A 16,894-nucleotide genomic window follows, 5' to 3' on the forward strand; every position below is an offset into this window, starting at 1 on the left:
AAATATTGCACAATCCATGCTCCGTAAAAAAAAAACATGTTTTATGCTTCACACATGCCTTGAATTTTCTCTGAATGGAACTGTTCCATTTTGCCAGCAGTAGCTCAATATCAGTGCTGTATTTATTGCAGTGTGTTGCACTGAGTCCAGGAGGAAGTTAGTAACCAGTGAGAATGATCTTGCGGCTTTTCCCATACAAGATGTATGGCCAGCTCACTTTGGCAGCCCGCGGTCCATTCACAGGCCCTCACTCAATGTGAAAACCTGGCTGAAGCATTTATACTACAGACGATCTGTTTACACTCCATTGCAATTACATTGTCATTATGTTCATCTTTTCATACCTTATTAACAGACATGTCCTCTTCAAATCCACACTGTATTATAGATCGTAAAGTTGTATATCTCACACTCATCAGTATTCAAACTTGCTTCAGTCTTTTCTTTTGATTGTGGTACGCTCAGACATCCAAAAATCATACCAAAAGTCTTGTATCATTGAAGGGTGTCCTTCTGAAGGCTTTGAAGTGTTCCCTTCTTCAACAGTTGTGTGCTTGGATCATGTTCTGTTACACTTGTAAGTAGTCATGTATAACAGTGTCGGTCGGGTCAATTCAAGGAGAGGAACATGACTAATATCCATATTTATGCAAAGGAGCCAAGTTTTGTCAGGTGTTGAGACAAACTAATGCATGGGGCCAAAACATGCTGCCTGCAACCGTTTATTTCATTTGGAGGTGTTCTTTGATGCCGAAAGCATTCTCACCTTGACAGCTGAACCATTCAACATGGATGCCTGGAGTCATGCACACCTTTGAGGTTTATTGGGGTCAGTGGGCAGGTGAGGTAAACTTGCAGCCAGGTACAGCTCTTTTTAGTTCACTTCAGTTCAGGTCCATGTCATTTTTATGTGTGATGTCATAAGTGAATGTGTGGTAATGTAAAAACAGATGTAGAGACAATCTCAGTTGTCCAGGTGGACCTCAGATGGTTCTACCTGAGCTAAACTGATCTAGAGGCTTATGGTTATTGTGATGGGGGCAGAGAGGAAATAGCTCTGGGTCAGTCAACCTTTGCATGCTCACACATCATGCGATGGGGGTTGATCTATAAAAAGTTAGCTCATATGTGATCCATATATAAGACTTTGGGGCAAGGGGAACATTTCTTTCCGTTATACAGAAAACATTGGTCAAATCTGGTGTCCATGAAAAAAATATAAACAATATGATAAGTTATTTTAAAACAAAAACACTGGTGTTTGCGGATAAAGACTAGAAAAAAAAACAACCGAAATGCAGTTTGATCAACAGGCTGAATAAAGAGTCCTTTGTTTAATTTCACTCCACTTTGCACCGAGCTGCAAACGCCCAGGAAAAGTTGCGTTTAGAGTGCGAATTGAGTTCAGGTATCCGTCAAGTGTCCAACGTTCTCCGACAACTTGTACACTGCCTTTCATTGTGGCATAAAAATGGGGTACCTATGACCCAAGCCGAACATGCGTCGGTATATTAGACAATGCGCAGCGTTCATTCCTCCTATTGACAAAGTGCGGATTGCTTGAATGCCTATTTGGTCTCTCACTCTCTTGTCAGTCGTCTCATTCCCAGGACACTTCGAGAAAATTGACGCCGATCTGCGGAGGGACGCGGAGGCAACACTTGGTTAGCTCTGTAAAACTGATGGGAGGATCCCAACACAAATTTCAAGCACCGTGATTTGCTAATCAGGATTTTTCCCTTGTCATTTTCCTGTAGTCGTGGGTCTGGTTTGTGGTGCTTGCCCAGCCCCTTGACGGTGTGACTTCTTGGGTATCGAATGCTCAGTGCATTTTGATTAAAGCCCAAGTACCTTCAGTCTGAAGGCTGGGCTCAGGAAAGGAAGATCGGAGGGGCCTGGACTGGCAGTGCGAAGAAACAAAATACCCCTCACTTATGGCTGTGTAGAACTCATCCGTTGCGTTTGGGATTGTGGAAGGGACATCATTTAAAATAACTTGAGGTCGCCCAGTTTTGTTCACATTTGTGGGCGCCGATCATGGAGATGCAAAGGTGGTCCACAAGGTGGAAAACGAAAAGGTGGCTTATGGATTCCCCTGTAACCGTACTCATCACTTTAACACTCCTTCTGGAGGCTGCAAGTGTCAGAGCAGGTAAGAAAAGATCAGGTTAACAAAGTTATTGTGAAACTAAAATGTGCAGGGACCGTCAGCCAGATGGAAGGCACTGTAGTTGTATGCTGCTCCGTCATGGTGACGGAAATGGGACTGATTTTGGCAACATTTGTATGAGTAACTTTTTCGGATCACTCGCTCGCAAATGCGAGTGACCTACTGACACTACAGCTGTCCATAGAGATGAATTCAGCAGCCTGTGGAATCCCTCTAAGTAAAAAGCAACAATAGAGTCAATGGCAAGCATGCCACATGAAAACTAAGATTTTGTTTTACCACATGCTCTCAAACCTTATCTTAGTGGTAGCGCGTATATGGCGTTGCCTAGCATATTCAAGTTTTGGTTCACATATGAAACTGTAAATAATGACTAAGCATTGGCTCACACGAGCTTTACGCATGACTTGGTTTGTTGACTGAGGATTATTCTACTGGTTTACTTTGAACTTTTATTGTATTAGGACAGACTATTAGTGCCTCTTTAGTTGCACTCGGCAGTCGCGAGGAAACCTAAAAAGAATGTGTCCAAGAGGTTACACAGAGACGGCTTTTAAGATTTATGCTGAAAAAACTCTTTGTTTGAACTGGTGGTCCGTTAGGTGTGTGTGGACACGGCTAGCAGGGTGGAATTCCGCAGGGTTTTAGATCGCTGCCTCACAGTTTGGTAAAAAACAATTCTGCAACCTTTGGGAAGTTGCTTGACAAGTTTATTCATGACTTAGGGGGACGAAATGTTAACACTAATTTAGTTCAGTGTAGCCATCCAAACGACGCTATGTGAATTAATGGAATAAATCTGATCTGTATGTCAAATAATTTGTTCGCATTATTGTGTAAAAGCTTAATTGGCGTATTAGGCTAATTGCATTTTTGTTTCTGTGGTAGGCAGAGTTTGGAGTCCTGGGGGCTTAGCCTATTTAACCGTGGAAGACAGTTCAAGAGCAATACATTGAGTTACTAATTTAAACGTTTATTGGCTGAATATGTCCTTCTCTATCAATGTATGGTGAATATAGTAATTCTAAAGCAGTTGATCGGTGACTATGTATGCTCATATCTAACTCCTGCTGGGAATGAGTTATGCTGCCTGACAAAGAAAATAAAAGTATGCTATACATTTCTTTAATAACACAACATGCCTGGTTATAACTGCCAAAGACCCCCGTCCTTTTTTCCATGGCCGATGACCATTCCCTTTCAAGCTGCTGATTTTAGGAGTTTCTGGTGGCTGTAAAAGTCAGTAGTGCCTACAGCGCCCCGCTCGGTCTGTGAAAAGTGCGCCCCTGGTCTGCGGGTGAACTGCACTGCCATCCAACACAGATACCCTATCTCCGTACAGCCCTAGTCCACACCGAAGCCCAAGAGGGGGCTTCAGTAACTCTGAGCGCTTTTTTACCCTCTTCGTGGATTTTTACACAAGTGTGTCTCCACAACGCAGCGTTGCCCCTTCAGTGGCTTTCCTCGATTCACTGGTGGGAATGCTTCCACTCTAAGTACTGTGCTCTTATTTGATGATGGTCTTCTTTGCTCATCCCTATTATTTTAGTGTCTTCAAAGGGCAGGCCAGCATATAGGCCTAGTTACACTGGTCCCACAACAGAGGCTGAGTCACACAAACTAGCAACAATGGCTCACAAAAATAAACAAAAAGCTCCATTTACGTTTTCCACTGATTAAAGATCTGTTTGTAGTTGATTGATATTAGAATGACAAAAACAAAGTTATTATAGTAGGCCCATTTAAGCAACTCTACTTGAAAATTGACATTACAGTATTGAGTTTATACATAGTCAGACATACTTCGGACAACATTAATTAAGACCAGTTTGAACAGTTTGTTCTTTGCATTGATTTCTCAGCAGCCAAATATGGCTGTTTAGTTTCCCCTAATCATTTGTGCATTTATTTACTGTGTAATTAAAATACTTCTTTATATATATATATATATATATATATATATATATATATATATATATATATATATATATATATATATATATATATATATATATTATATGAAAGTATGTATGTATCCTATGTACGGAGGTGGGCTTTATTGCACATGAAGGCATTTCTGCTAGATGTCCCGTAGGGCCTGCAGTGTACAGACACGTTCCTCCAGCCCCTGGGGCTTAGATTCCACTGATGCGCATTCCTTTAAACAATGCTCGCATTTCACAAATCTCATGCTATTTTTCGGCTCGAAAGGCCGGGCCGCTCAGGTTCTAAAATGGAGTTTTGTTTGACTTTTTCTTCTAGTCCTTTTTTTTCTCCTCCTCTGTGGCTTCCTGCCACAGTACCCAACTAGACAACATGTGTTTGTTTGTAAATTATAGAGCATATGCTTTTTTGGCAGTCGCTCTGCATCTCTCTCCAAGTTTTCTAATATGAGACCTACCATAATTACATGATGTATACGCATGTAAGGTCTTGTAATAGCAGCATATATGGACATCCAAGCTGGACGTGCACTAAAGAAATACAGTTGTGTGCCTTGGCTCTGTTTTAGGGCCCTGGGAAAGAGAGAATAGAATAAAAATAGTGGACGTAAATTGCACACATGAACATTTTCCTCTTGTGAAGTTTCCAGAGTGGCACTGGCATAAAGCAGGTCTGTTCAAGCAGCGAGAGGTCAGAGAACCGAGTGGCTTTGGTGGTGAGGGAATGTGAAAAAAAAGAGAGAGAGGAAGAGTGTGAGCCTGTATGAGAGGGGAGAGAGAGAGGAAGAGTGTGAGCCTGTATGAGAGGGGAGAGAGAGAGGAAGAGTGTGAGCCTGTATGAGAGGGGAGAGGGAGAGGAAGAGTGTGAGCCTGTATGAGAGGGGAGAGGGAGAGGAAGAGTGTGAGCCTGTATGAGAGGGGAGAGGGAGAGGAAGAGTGTGAGCCTGTATGAGAGGGGAGAGGGAGAGGGGGGATTCTGACTGAATACATTATTAGAGTCTCAGGGAGCTGCAGGTGAAAAGGTAGCCTCTCCGTCCTAGCTGATCTCAGCCTTGGAAAAAGTGATTTAGTGTCTGACAGGAGCCGACCAGAAGCGGTCCTGTTCTGTGCCCCTCCACAGCTGTGAGCTTCTCCTCCTGGAGACGAGCGCACACGCACCCAGAAGAAAGAGAAAAGAGAAAAAAAAAACATCCCTGGCCCTTTGTCAGCGGTCACACATGTCGGAGCGTGTACCGGCCTCTGGTACTACCCCTTCGTCTCTTTTAATGTTGCCGTGATGATCTCCCCGCCTCTGTTAACATGACAGGCATTAAATCAGAGCATATCTACCGACGGGACGGATTACCCCTCCCCTCACCCCCAACTTCCTACCCCATCCCACCCTATCACCCTATCAGTTTGCATTTTTATTGTGGGGGTTGAGGGTGTATACCCCAAAAGAAGTTATCCGTAGCAGGGGCCCCATGCATGATCTCATCATGGATATGCAGATTTCCTTTCTCCAAAAGGTCTGTCCCTCCCTCCAAGTGGCCCCACCCCACCCAGGCCCATACAGCTGAAAGACTACGTCTGATCGCGGTCTGTTTGTGCAGTGGCCAAGCGGGCCATGTCACACCCATCCATAAGATGCACTCCCCTGAAGACCGCACACACTCATTTGGCCCTTCTAATGGATTTGGTGGGGGCGGGGGGGTGGGGCTCCTGCTTTTTTTCTTTTTCAGCACCTCCCTGACAAGGTCGTCCTCTGGCTGCAGAGCCACATCTGGAACGGATGAGGGCCCGGGATACAGTGGCCTCTTTAGAGATCCGCACCTCCGGTCCAGCAGCCCCAGTGGCCGTGGAACCTTTCACAATATATAAAAGCAAGCGGTCAGCGATTGTGCCCCTGTTTCACAGTGTACTGTTTTTTTTTTCTTTCTGTGTTATTTTTTATGGTCAGGATGATTATTATTTTTTTCACCCCGTCTCTCTCTCTCTCTCTCTGGTCATTCTCTCTGTCTGAGGGCGTGAGCGACTCCCACTGAATGGGGTTAAGGGTGATCGCTCGCTGAATGGCCACTCGTAGCGGGTTACCACAAAGAGGATTCCCTTTTTAGGCTGAAGAATAAACGCAGCAGACCACTGCTTTTCAAACCTCTGAAAGGACCGTAAGCCACATTCGGATGGGTAGTTGGGGCTCAGCTCTTGTGTCCCCCTCCCCAAGTTTTGCCCGTTTAACTAAAAGAGTCAGGCGGGCCAAAATGTTAGTCTTTTACAGTTACAGTTTTCTTTTTCTTTTTTTCTCCCCCGCTGCCTTCTTGCCACCCTCCCTCCTTTTCCTCTCTGGGGTATATGTTTAAAAGCTCCTCCTGTTCTCCTTCTCTTCCTGAGACACATGTGGCCTGTCCCTGGTGGGCAACTGTAGGAGATTCTGTAGGAGTTGCAGATGTCAGGGTTGGGGGGCCCGCTGCCTCTAATGCATTCATCATGCGCGCCAGGGAAACAGAGAGAGCGAGTGAGGGAGATGGAGGTAGAGAGACGGGGGGAAGGGATAGAGGGAGAGGGAGAGTGAGAGACGGGGGGAAATAAGGAGACTGAAAGAAGAAAGGAAAGTTTCAGACTTTGAGAGAGAGAGAGAGAGAAAGAAAGAGAGAGGTGATGGGAGTAAGTAAGATAGGGAGAGAGTGATAGAAGTGGGTGAAGGAGAGAGGGCGATGCGGAGAGAAAGAATGGACAGATCAGCACTTTCCCCACACGCCCCTCAGGGCAGTGACTCAATGGGAACTGTAAATCAAAGCCAGACTCAGGGAGCATCCTCATTCCCCAGCCAGTAGAGAGACAGTGCACTCCATAGAACACACCAACACATGCAGAGAGAGTAGGACATATAGAAGACGGCACAGTAACTAGTTCTGAGCAATAGGAAGGAACAATTCTGAGAGTTTCCAGAAATCCCTTATATGTGCCGAAGTAGTAGAAAATAGAAATGGTTCATGTTGAGCTAGGGCATATTTTCTTCTCAAGGTCCACTGACTATAATGAAATGGCTTGTTATAGTTTGCTTATCCCCGGCAAAAACTGGAATGTATGCCAAAGTGTGTCCAGAAGGAAATCAAACATTTTTCCCCCTCTCACACGACCCACACATACGGAGCACAGTGGATGAAAACTGGGAATGGTTTAGCCCTGTGTGCCAATCTAAACAGTTATCTAAGAGAGTGAACCCTTTCAGACAATCCGGGTCGGCAATCCTGGTTCTGTCCCTACAAAAACACATTTGGGTTGTGGTGGAGTGTGTAGTGTAGTAGCGCGTCAGTAGTAGTCACACGAGGGTCATGTGGTTCGGAACCTTTTCGTGGGTTCAAAAATCAAAAATCCTTTAAGATGTGAAGCTCTGCAGTTCACTGAAACGTTCCAGGTCCGCTCCCCAACCCCTTTCATTTCACATATAAGTAGCACTGTTTGAGGGGGACGAAGTCTGAGAAGTTGTTTTGATAGCCGCCGGATTTTTAATACATTCTCATGGGCCCTCCACAGGAGGTAGGGGCTGAACTGCAGGATCAGACAGAGAGGCCCTTATACCAGGTGAAATGGGTTGTGGTGTGCCAGGGGGAAAAAAAAGACTAAAGTGGCTCGGTGACGGCGACCCTTATCAAAGTAAACCTAACCTATCCATGATGTGGTTACAGGGCTAGCCTTCTGTGGGCAACACTGTTTGTTATGCTGCTCATTTCTGGCTAAGATGGAGGATATTTCCTGTCATGTGAGACAGCAGACATACTTGTAAAAGCTGCTATCCAGACCAGGCATTTCTCAAGAGACTGTAGGAGTTCAGCTTAGAGAAACAGATTCTGTTTTTCAAGTGGTAATTGTAGAAGAAGAAAAGAATATGCAGCAATCAATTAAGTCATCATATATGCTGATTGACTAGGTGGATGTAGTTAACTGAAAGCCTGGATTTTAACCTTTTAAGGTATTTGAGAAAGCACCCATCTAATAGGATTGTGGTATGTTGTGGTCTTAAAGGCAAACTACCTGTCCTGTTGTTGGGTATGGTTTATGTGAAAAGAACATGATACTTTATACAGACTACACATGTCTGGGAAATTGATGTGAAAACATGTCTCAGTCTGGAGTATAAATCACCTTGTTCCATGCACTTTTCTCATAAGTGTGCTCGTTATGTGGGTAGGGCACTGCTGGATCACATTTCCCACCCTTCATTTGTAATTACCTTACCTTGGAGTGTTTTTTTTTATTATTTTATTTTGTGGTCACGATTTTTTTTCCAAATGTATATTATTTTCATAGACATGCTATGAGTGCTATCCAGCCTCTAAAAATAAACTCACTCGCACAGAATTAAAAGCACACTGTCTCTGTTTTCTCTCTCCCCTCAACCCCACCCCACCCACCCCTGTCTACAGCTGAACCAGTGGACGTGCTAAAGCTATTAGATTTTCAAAATGCCCCCGAAGGAGTGAGGAAAACAACAGGATTTTGCACAAACCGACGAGCCTCGCAGCCAGACACAGCCTTCAGAGTAGGGAAACAGGCCCAGATCAGCGCACCCACCAAGCAGCTCTTCCCAGGTAAGTGGAACCTCTCTTACCTCACTTCCTGTCAGTGGCCTTCCAGTGCTTTTGTAAATGTGGGCCTTTGTTAGCGTTGCCAAGACTTTTGACAACAGATGCCATCCCCCCTCGATTGTACAGGGCTGTGTTTCACCCAAACAGGCCATTGTACCCTGGCAAGTGAGCTTGGCAGAAATGTCCCGAATTGCAGTCCAGTTCGGGGGCAAAGTGGCTATAAAGCTGTGACATTTTCATAGGAAAAGGAAAGTGTCATGACAAAGAGAGATGTATCTGTTCAGATGTCACAGGCTGTCCAGAATCCTAAGGAGTATACAAGCTCATAAAATAGTCTAAGCTCAGAAGAGTCCAGTTGAAAGATTTTCTTTCAAATAGTAGTTCAAAAATTAAAAACCCCTTTGGTGCTAATAAAGTTTTATGCTTTTGGCCTCATGCAAGGGCAATGTTCCTTTGTTTTATGAGACCAGAAATATTGTAGCATTTTAATACAGTGTGAAATGACCGACCGTCTCTCTGTTCATCATTGTTTGTGTCTTAGTAATTTCCACCCAGATTTTTTTTCATGATTTTTTTTATTGAAGCTTAGCAGGAGATTGGATAGCTCCCCTTAGGCTTTGGCATACTCGTTACAAATAAATTGGTATCCTCTAGATAACGTAATACAAACAAGACCTTGTTAAAGTTTTTTCCCCCCTCATTCAACCTGAATTGATTGTCCTCCAGTTTGGACTGAGAGCAGAGGCAAACAATGGAAGACTCTCACAGAGAGGAATGTAATGAGCCACGGACATTTCATAACATTAGGAGGACCATGTCTGTTCTCTGTGCTTTATTATATAACACTTTGTCTCAGAATACTTCAGGGAATACTCATAAAATACAATGGAGAGGTATACAGGTATACATATATACATACATATACAACAGAAACCAATGTCATTGTCTATTTGAATAGATAGATACATATAGATAGATAGATAGATAGATAGATACTTTATTCATCCCAATGGAATTTTTAGGCATCCAGTATAGCTTAGACAACCATAACACACATACACACATATCTCACATGCATAACCATCACTATAGACATTGACACAAATTGTCATATAGGAAATGATTAGAGTAGTAAAGGGCACTGTCACCCCTCTCCTGTCTCCTGGTTGACCTGTTTGTGTCTGACGGACGTCCAGGCGGCGTGTTCCCTGAGGACTTCTCTATCCTCGCCACGGTCAAGGCCAAGGCTGGGCTGCAGGCGTTCCTGCTGTCCATCTACAGCGAGCAGGGCATCCAGCAGCTGGGCGTGGAGCTGGGGCGCTCCCCCCTCTTCCTGTACGAGGACCAGCACGGCAAGCCCGCCCCCGAAGACTACCCCCTCTTCCGCACTCTCAACCTGGCTGATGGAAAGTAAGTGTGATATAAAGGCCGGTCAAGACAGGCCAGGTGAGGCCAGGCGAAGCCAGACGATGGCACGCAGTGACGGATATGAGTTTGCTTTGGGCTGCCTGGCCAGCCGACTGCGCCCAGACAGACAGTCATCCTAGTGTGCCCCTGTCTTTGTTGATGGTGTTTCCTGTAGCCACGACAAACCAGTCTACCTGTCCTGTCTCTTTCTTTGATCTCTCTTTCCTTGTTGCTCCCTTCCTCTCTCTCCCTCTCTCTCTCTCTCTGTCTCTCTCTCCTTCTCTCTCTCCCTGTCTCTCTCTCTTCCTCTCTGTCTCTCTCTCCTTCTCTCTATCTCACTATCTCTCTCTCTCCCTCTCTGTCTCTTTCTCTCTCTTCCTGCCACTTAATCTCTTGCATCTCTCATCCTCTTTTTTCTCTCGACATTTGTGCTGACAGTGGAAATTGTGTGAGGCTATGAGGCATAGGCCTACGTTAGGCCTACGTAGATCATTTGAGAAAATGCTAGTATGTATAGTGGGAAGGAATGCTGTTCTAGAACACGTGTCATGGTTTCATACCCCAGTGGTTTATGATGAGTTATCATCCTCTCCCTTCCTGGGAAGGGGAAGCCATGCTGTTTCAGGAGTCACTGGATTAGTTGAATGCATTGGAGACTGCCATGGGCCATCTGACAGCAGCCTCTTGCGATATTGGCTGACTTTATTCCAAACCGCAAAGCATTATCATCATGGATTACCTAATCCAATCAAATAGGCCATTCATAGGTTTCTATCAAGGCAGTAAATTCACAGTAATCCTACAATACTTGGAAGACTCAGGAATTTTGTCTCGGAGCTGTGGCTAAGCCGCTATGACTCTGTGACAGGGAACAACTTCCTGTGACCTTGAGAACATTTATTTTTCTAATCTTTCTGTCGTTTGTCTTCTGGTGTAGTACTTAAGATCCTTAACTCGTGCCTTAACATTCAGACTCAGTCTGTTTACTTGTCCTTCCATAGCTAGCCAAGGGGCCAAACAGAACATTATAATTGAACACAGTTTTGCATAGGCAGCTATGTTTAAATCGTCCTCCATGCAATTTGTATATATATTTCCATACCACTGTGTGAAAGTTCTCGACAGGAATGTAGGAAATTAAGATTTGTGTGATTATTTACAGTAAACTAAGGCCTTAATATTGATACTACCGGTATATATTAGTAGAAAATAAAAATAGAATATAGAAATAGAGACCCATTGGATGTTCAAGTCCAGTTTCTGCCAGAATTGTAGTTTTGTGCAGTTTGCTGTGTGACCCACCATCTAAAAAGCAACGTTCTCCGTAGTGGATTTCAGTTTATGTGGGTGGCAGAGTGGCAGAGCCTGAGTGAGCCCAAAGCAACGTTCTCCGTAGTGGATTTCAGCTTATGTGGGCGGCAGAGTGGCAGAGCCTGAGTGAGCCCAAAGCAACGTTCTCCGTAGTGGATTTCAGTTTATGTGGGTGGCAGAGTGGCTGGCAGTGGGTGGCAGAGTGGCAGAGCATGAGTGAGCCCAAAGCCTCCCTGACTAAACCCACTCTCCAAGCAGACCTCCTCTGGGAAGCCTCCCTGACTAAACCCCACTCTCCAAGCAGACCTCCTCTGGGAAGCCTGCAGCACCCAGGCACATGGATGTCTCCTAATCACCAGCGTTTAGGGCAAAATCGTTTTTGTGAGTGTCATATAAAGATGATGAAAGGGCTCGGTTTTTATCTGTAGTCTTAATTTCCACAGGCTTTAGGCAAACGTGTGAAGGAGAGAGAAGAGTTGTTGCCTGCGTTGTGATTGGCTTGTTTTCCTGCTTAGAACAGCTGTCAGCAGATTTGGTTTTGTGTTTGGGTTATAGAAATGCGATTAAGGCACAGAAACACAAATGTGCACTCAATTAAGCTGCCATGTGTTTACAATGGAACACATGCATGGTAAACAACACCGATATTTGATCAGAACAAAAGAGCTCTGGCATAATGAGAAAGTGTATTTAGTGGAGAAAGAGAGCATGGATTGCACTGGTTTAATTGTTACAATACTTTAGTGCAATAACATTATTATTTATCATTTGTGTTTAGTTAAATGGCTCTGAGTTATTGCAGAGGGACAGCTGATCTGTGATGATAAATGACATTCAAGTGGCCTTTGAAGCATCTCTCAGGCATCCACTACTGGGGGAGAGAAATATTTATTGTCAAGAATGCCATTGTTATGAATTTGATGGCTTGTTGGCGGGTTACTTTGGTTTATGCCTGACCATTTCCAGCTTGATTAAGCCAGACAATTTGGAACTGGATTAAGCCAGACAATTTGGAACTGTTTAGTCATTCCTAACCCATCCCAAGTGAGCTCTAATATCCTAAGCCGCATTGTTATCCCACCAGCTAAAAAAGGGCCTCCTTTAGAAAAAGTGAAAACCTTAATAGGATCAGTCCATTAAAACATGTTTAGGTGTTTGCACACAATCGTACATGCAGACATGCTGAGAATTGTTACTTTACTAGACTGAATTGTTAACTTTGCTGTATAACTAGGCCTCACTAAGACCATGGCAACATTTATGTCCAGGGGAAGTTTTGGAGGTATCTTAGCATCTAACCTCGTGAGAGGCCATGCCAAGTGCCCCCTACCCCTCCCCCTCCTGCCTGCCAACCCCCCCCCCCCCCCCCTCCTCCTTCCATCTTCAGAACAATGTTTTGACTGTACGCCTCCGTTTGGCCGCCCCACCTCCCCGATCCACACTTTCCACAATGTTCAACGTGTCCGTCATGCCGAGTAACCCAGAAGGAGGATTTAGTGTAGGGTTTAATGAGTTTAATCCCATGCTAAACAAGGCCAGAACTGGGGAAGAGGATGGGGGGGGGGTGTAGAAAGGGTAAGGGTGGGGTGGTGGTGGTGGTGAGGGGGGCAGTTAGGTGGCCAGGAATGAGACTTGGAATGTAATATTTCAAGCACGGTGGCAAATTGTCATGGGTTTAGAGGTGTGTGTGTTTGTGGGTGGGGTGGGGGGGGTTCTCTCACGTGTGACACTGTTTACCCATTTAACCCCTTCCCTGCTGCCACCCCACCAGCCTCTCTCTCATCTCCTCTCTTTGCGTTTTCTCTCCATTCCAGGTGGCACCGCATTGCCATCAGTGTGGAGAAGAAGACTGTGACCATCATTGTTGACTGCAAGAAGAAGGTCACCAAGCCCCTGGGCAGGAGCAGCGGTGCTATCGTCAACACCAATGGCATCACTGTCTTTGGAACCAGGATCCTGGATGAGGAAGTGTTTGAGGTAAGGCCATCGGCCCCTGGCTACTCAAAGCAACGTTTTCATGCTAGCTGGAATGCTCAGAAACACGCTTTAATACGTTTCAATACAGAGAGGTTCTTCATTTTGTCATCAACCTGTCTATGTCAGTTCCGAGGACACTTTTTGCATTTTTCCCAGACATCTCAAACATCTCTGTGTAATTGTGCTGTTAGAAGTGCTGAGCTATGAATCTGTGTGGAATTAGTCTATGTCAAGCAGCGGCCTGGTTATTTTGGCATGTGCTGAGCACTCATCAAGGAGAAATGGAGACTAGACCTCTTTTATGGGCGGAGAGATTAGAACAAAGGAGACTCAGTCTGAAAGCATATACTCCCAGAGCTCCCAGTAATTTACAGTTCTAGCAGACTCAGGGGGACTCTATAGGTCCTTCCATACTGTAGCAGTTACTGTTTTTGTTTTTTTTTAAAACGGCAAGTAAACTAGCATGGGGTGGGAGTTTTATTGGCTCATAAATGAAACAAAAAGGGCGGCGTTGAAACGCGAAGGAGCTGAGGAACGTGAGGCAGCAGCAGTGCTTCATCATTCCCAACTGTCAGCAGAAACTTTAGCTGATTTTGGGGCGATGCAGCTTCAGTCGTCAGTCGAAAGCCTTCCCCCGTCCCCGGACTAATATGTCTTGTCAGCAATGAAACGAAACAATTTTTTAAACCACACCTTGACTTCCACAAGGGAGAATTGGAGAGCTTGAAGGGTCAGGGAGGTTTATATTTGCTCTCTAGACATTTACATTTCTGTCAAGAAGAATAGTTTCATGGATGCATCTCTGTTCCCTCGAGCAAGTTATTTTTTGTTTAAAGCACACTGCTGCAATAAAATGCACTTTAGGCCAAGTGGGCTACAGTATGTGGAGGGAAACTTAAGATGGCCTCCCTCCCTTCCACCTCAGTGGGCCAGTGCAGATGAAGGACAGGGGGAGGTGTGTTTGTGAGAAGGAGGGAGGGAGTGATTGAGTTACGGAGTTGAAAGAGGTGGATCTCCTGGCAGGAGAGCCCGGGACGAGACATGCATAGCTCCTGAGAAAGAGGCTTCCAACTGGGACGTCTCCAGCATGTGCTTACCTGTTCAGCCTGATTATAAACATAACCTCATCCTGCTATAATGTAAATACATCAAACAAAAAAAAACTAGTGTTTCCTTTACTCTTTTATGGGTTCTCTGCCAGTGGCTACAGTTCATTGAGAGTTGCGTTAGTAGAAAAATGTCAGCTGTGGAAGGGAAGCGGTTGATATTCTTTATAAAGATGGGCTCTATATTCTCTTTGATGTAGTACGAAGGAATGTCAGATAATGAAAACAGTGTGCTGATGGTGTGCTGGGGGATCAGAGCTATCTTCAGTATGAAGCTACCTGGCTGATGGCTATCCCTGCAGCCCTCCATATGTTTCAAATGGTCTTCTATATGGACTGTGCTTGAACAGAAAAGGAGAAAGAGAGAGAGAGAGAGGGGGGGAGAGGGTGAAGGTGAGTAGAAGAAGGCGAGATATTTGTCTTTTTTTCTAAGGTCGGCCAAGATAGCACAAGGCAGTCCCTGTATGGCTGCTGTTTGCTTTTAAAAAAAGGCCTCAGCTTTCCATCACTTCCTGTCACGAGGGCCTCTTCCCCTTGTAATTAACGCCACTTAAGGCTAGTGGAGACCCTCTTTGCGGCAGGACTGCATTTAGTCAGGGTGCTGCTTCAGGGATGAGAGGTTTATGGACCACCCTTGATTATGGTGAAGAATTAGCCATTGCCCTGGCATATCCATCGGGCTGTTGTTACAGTGACTTTGTCATCATGGCGTTTATAACAGTGTAATAACGCATCAGTTCTTTTGACATAGGAAAGCTGAACTGTCAAAATATTTTGTCAAAAACTCAAGCACAAAGAAATGTGCTCTAGCATTCCCTTGGGACCCAAAAGAGTGTCCCGCCTCTGCCAGATTGAGAAATTAAGGGGAAAAATGTAACAATAAATATGAATGGGAGCTGACAGCATAAACCGCGGGGTCTGTTTCCCATCAGCACGGGCAAGCTCGTGGGACGGCTCTTCTGACGTCTAGCAAGTCCAGGTCAGACTCGCTTTCCAGAGGGTGGAGGTGGGTAGGTGGGGGGTGTTGGGGTGGCAGGGATGGTGCGGTCACTTGCGGCCCATTCCTGCTAATCACCAGAGAAGATGGAAAGGAGCTGGCGTCGAGGTGCTTCGTCCCTGACAGATGTAAGAGTGGCGATGATTATCAATTAGCACTCCTTCGGAACACATCTGTTCTGCATTCTGCGTAGAGGGAAGAAAATGCACAGTGCCATCTGAGAGGGAGGGAGGGAGAGAGAAAGAGAGAGAGAGAAAGAGAGAGAGAGAGAGCACTTCAAACGCCTTGGGGTTTAATTAATGGTAATTACTTTGAGATTTTCACTCATGTCCTCATGTGCCAGTGCCAATAGCTGTTTCTTTCTTTTTGGTGTGTCTGCTCAAGCATTTGTGTTTCTCAACTGGTCTAAACTCATCAGCATTGCTACTGCCTTCCTTTTCCACGATTGTCAGAGAGTTGAATTCTCATGCGTAAAATGCATGAAGTCGTTTGTTCAGTGGCTGACTTTGTTCAGGTCTCACTAGGTGATGTGTATGTGTATTTGCTCTCTGGTGTGTGTGTGTGTGTGTGTGTGTGTGTGTGTGTGTGTGTGTGTGTGTGTGTGTGTGTGTGTGTGTGTTCCCTCTCTTCAGTTTGCAGATGCTCCTAGGGGTTGTAGGGTTGTGGGGGAGGAGGAACAGAACCAGGAGGTCTAAATGACTGATGTAAATAAAGCCAGACAATGACTAATTGTGGTGTGTGAGTGAAATACGAGTGTCAGGGTGAGGGAGAGGCCATCCAGGCCACCGGAGGGTCTGTTTGCCTGCGAAAGAGAAAGTTTGTTTATGGGAAGGGGGGTGGAGTGGGGATATGAGAACCCCGTTATTGGGCCTGTGTAGGTTTGACTGACGGCTGACGTTGCCTTGTCTCAATGGGTTTGTGTCATCACCGTGGTGACGTGGAGGAGTGAGTAGCATTCTGTATGCATGTGTGTATCAGCTTTTGAGGTGTGTGTGTGTGTGTGTGTGTGTGTGTGTGTGTGTGTGTGTGTGCGTGTGTGTTTGGAAGTACATGTTGCTATGTTGAAGGTTTTATATTTGGCACCATGTTCAGCAATCTGACATCTTGTTATTTTCATTTTGTCAAACTTTTAGGGATTGATTTTTTTCCCTTTTTTGAATACCAGTGGCAGGTTTCTGAATCGCAGACAGCTCTTGTCAGGGGGTTGCCAGATGTGAATTAGAGTTGCATACCAAAGCAAGGAGTGGTCTCTAAGGTCCTCTTCGTAGTTCCATTACCCAGTACCCCGTTTTAAAACAAACTGTACAATTTGAAATCTATGTAGTTTTGGATTTTTTTTTTGTTGTTTGTGCTAAGATTGTCAAGCGTAAATGAATTACAGCAACAAAGATTATTTGGACAAATCTCCTATGTAT

The 16,894-nt window shown here is 45.0% G+C and overlaps 1 protein-coding gene across 3 annotated transcripts in view; it reads left to right on the forward strand.

Moving 5' to 3' along the window:
• Positions 1 to 1,803: 1,803 nt before the first annotated feature.
• Positions 1,804 to 16,894, forward strand: part of col11a1a (collagen, type XI, alpha 1a) — an 83,961-nt gene continuing 68,870 nt past the window's right edge. For 2 of the 3 annotated variants that reach the window (XM_048266018.1, XM_048266019.1), the window contains exons 1-4: positions 1,805 to 2,152; positions 8,520 to 8,684; positions 9,878 to 10,091; positions 13,214 to 13,376. In XM_048266018.1, coding sequence (XP_048121975.1) covers positions 2,038 to 2,152; positions 8,520 to 8,684; positions 9,878 to 10,091; positions 13,214 to 13,376 — 657 coding nt within the window. In that variant the 5' untranslated portion in view covers positions 1,805 to 2,037. Of the gene's footprint in view, positions 2,153 to 8,519; positions 8,685 to 9,877; positions 10,092 to 13,213; positions 13,377 to 16,894 lie in introns of all 3 variants that reach the window. The other variant, XM_048266017.1, reaches the window with a different exon arrangement.

Source organism: Alosa alosa, chromosome 16, assembly GCF_017589495.1.
Source record: "Alosa alosa isolate M-15738 ecotype Scorff River chromosome 16, AALO_Geno_1.1, whole genome shotgun sequence".
Taxonomy (NCBI): domain Eukaryota; kingdom Metazoa; phylum Chordata; class Actinopteri; order Clupeiformes; family Clupeidae; genus Alosa; species Alosa alosa.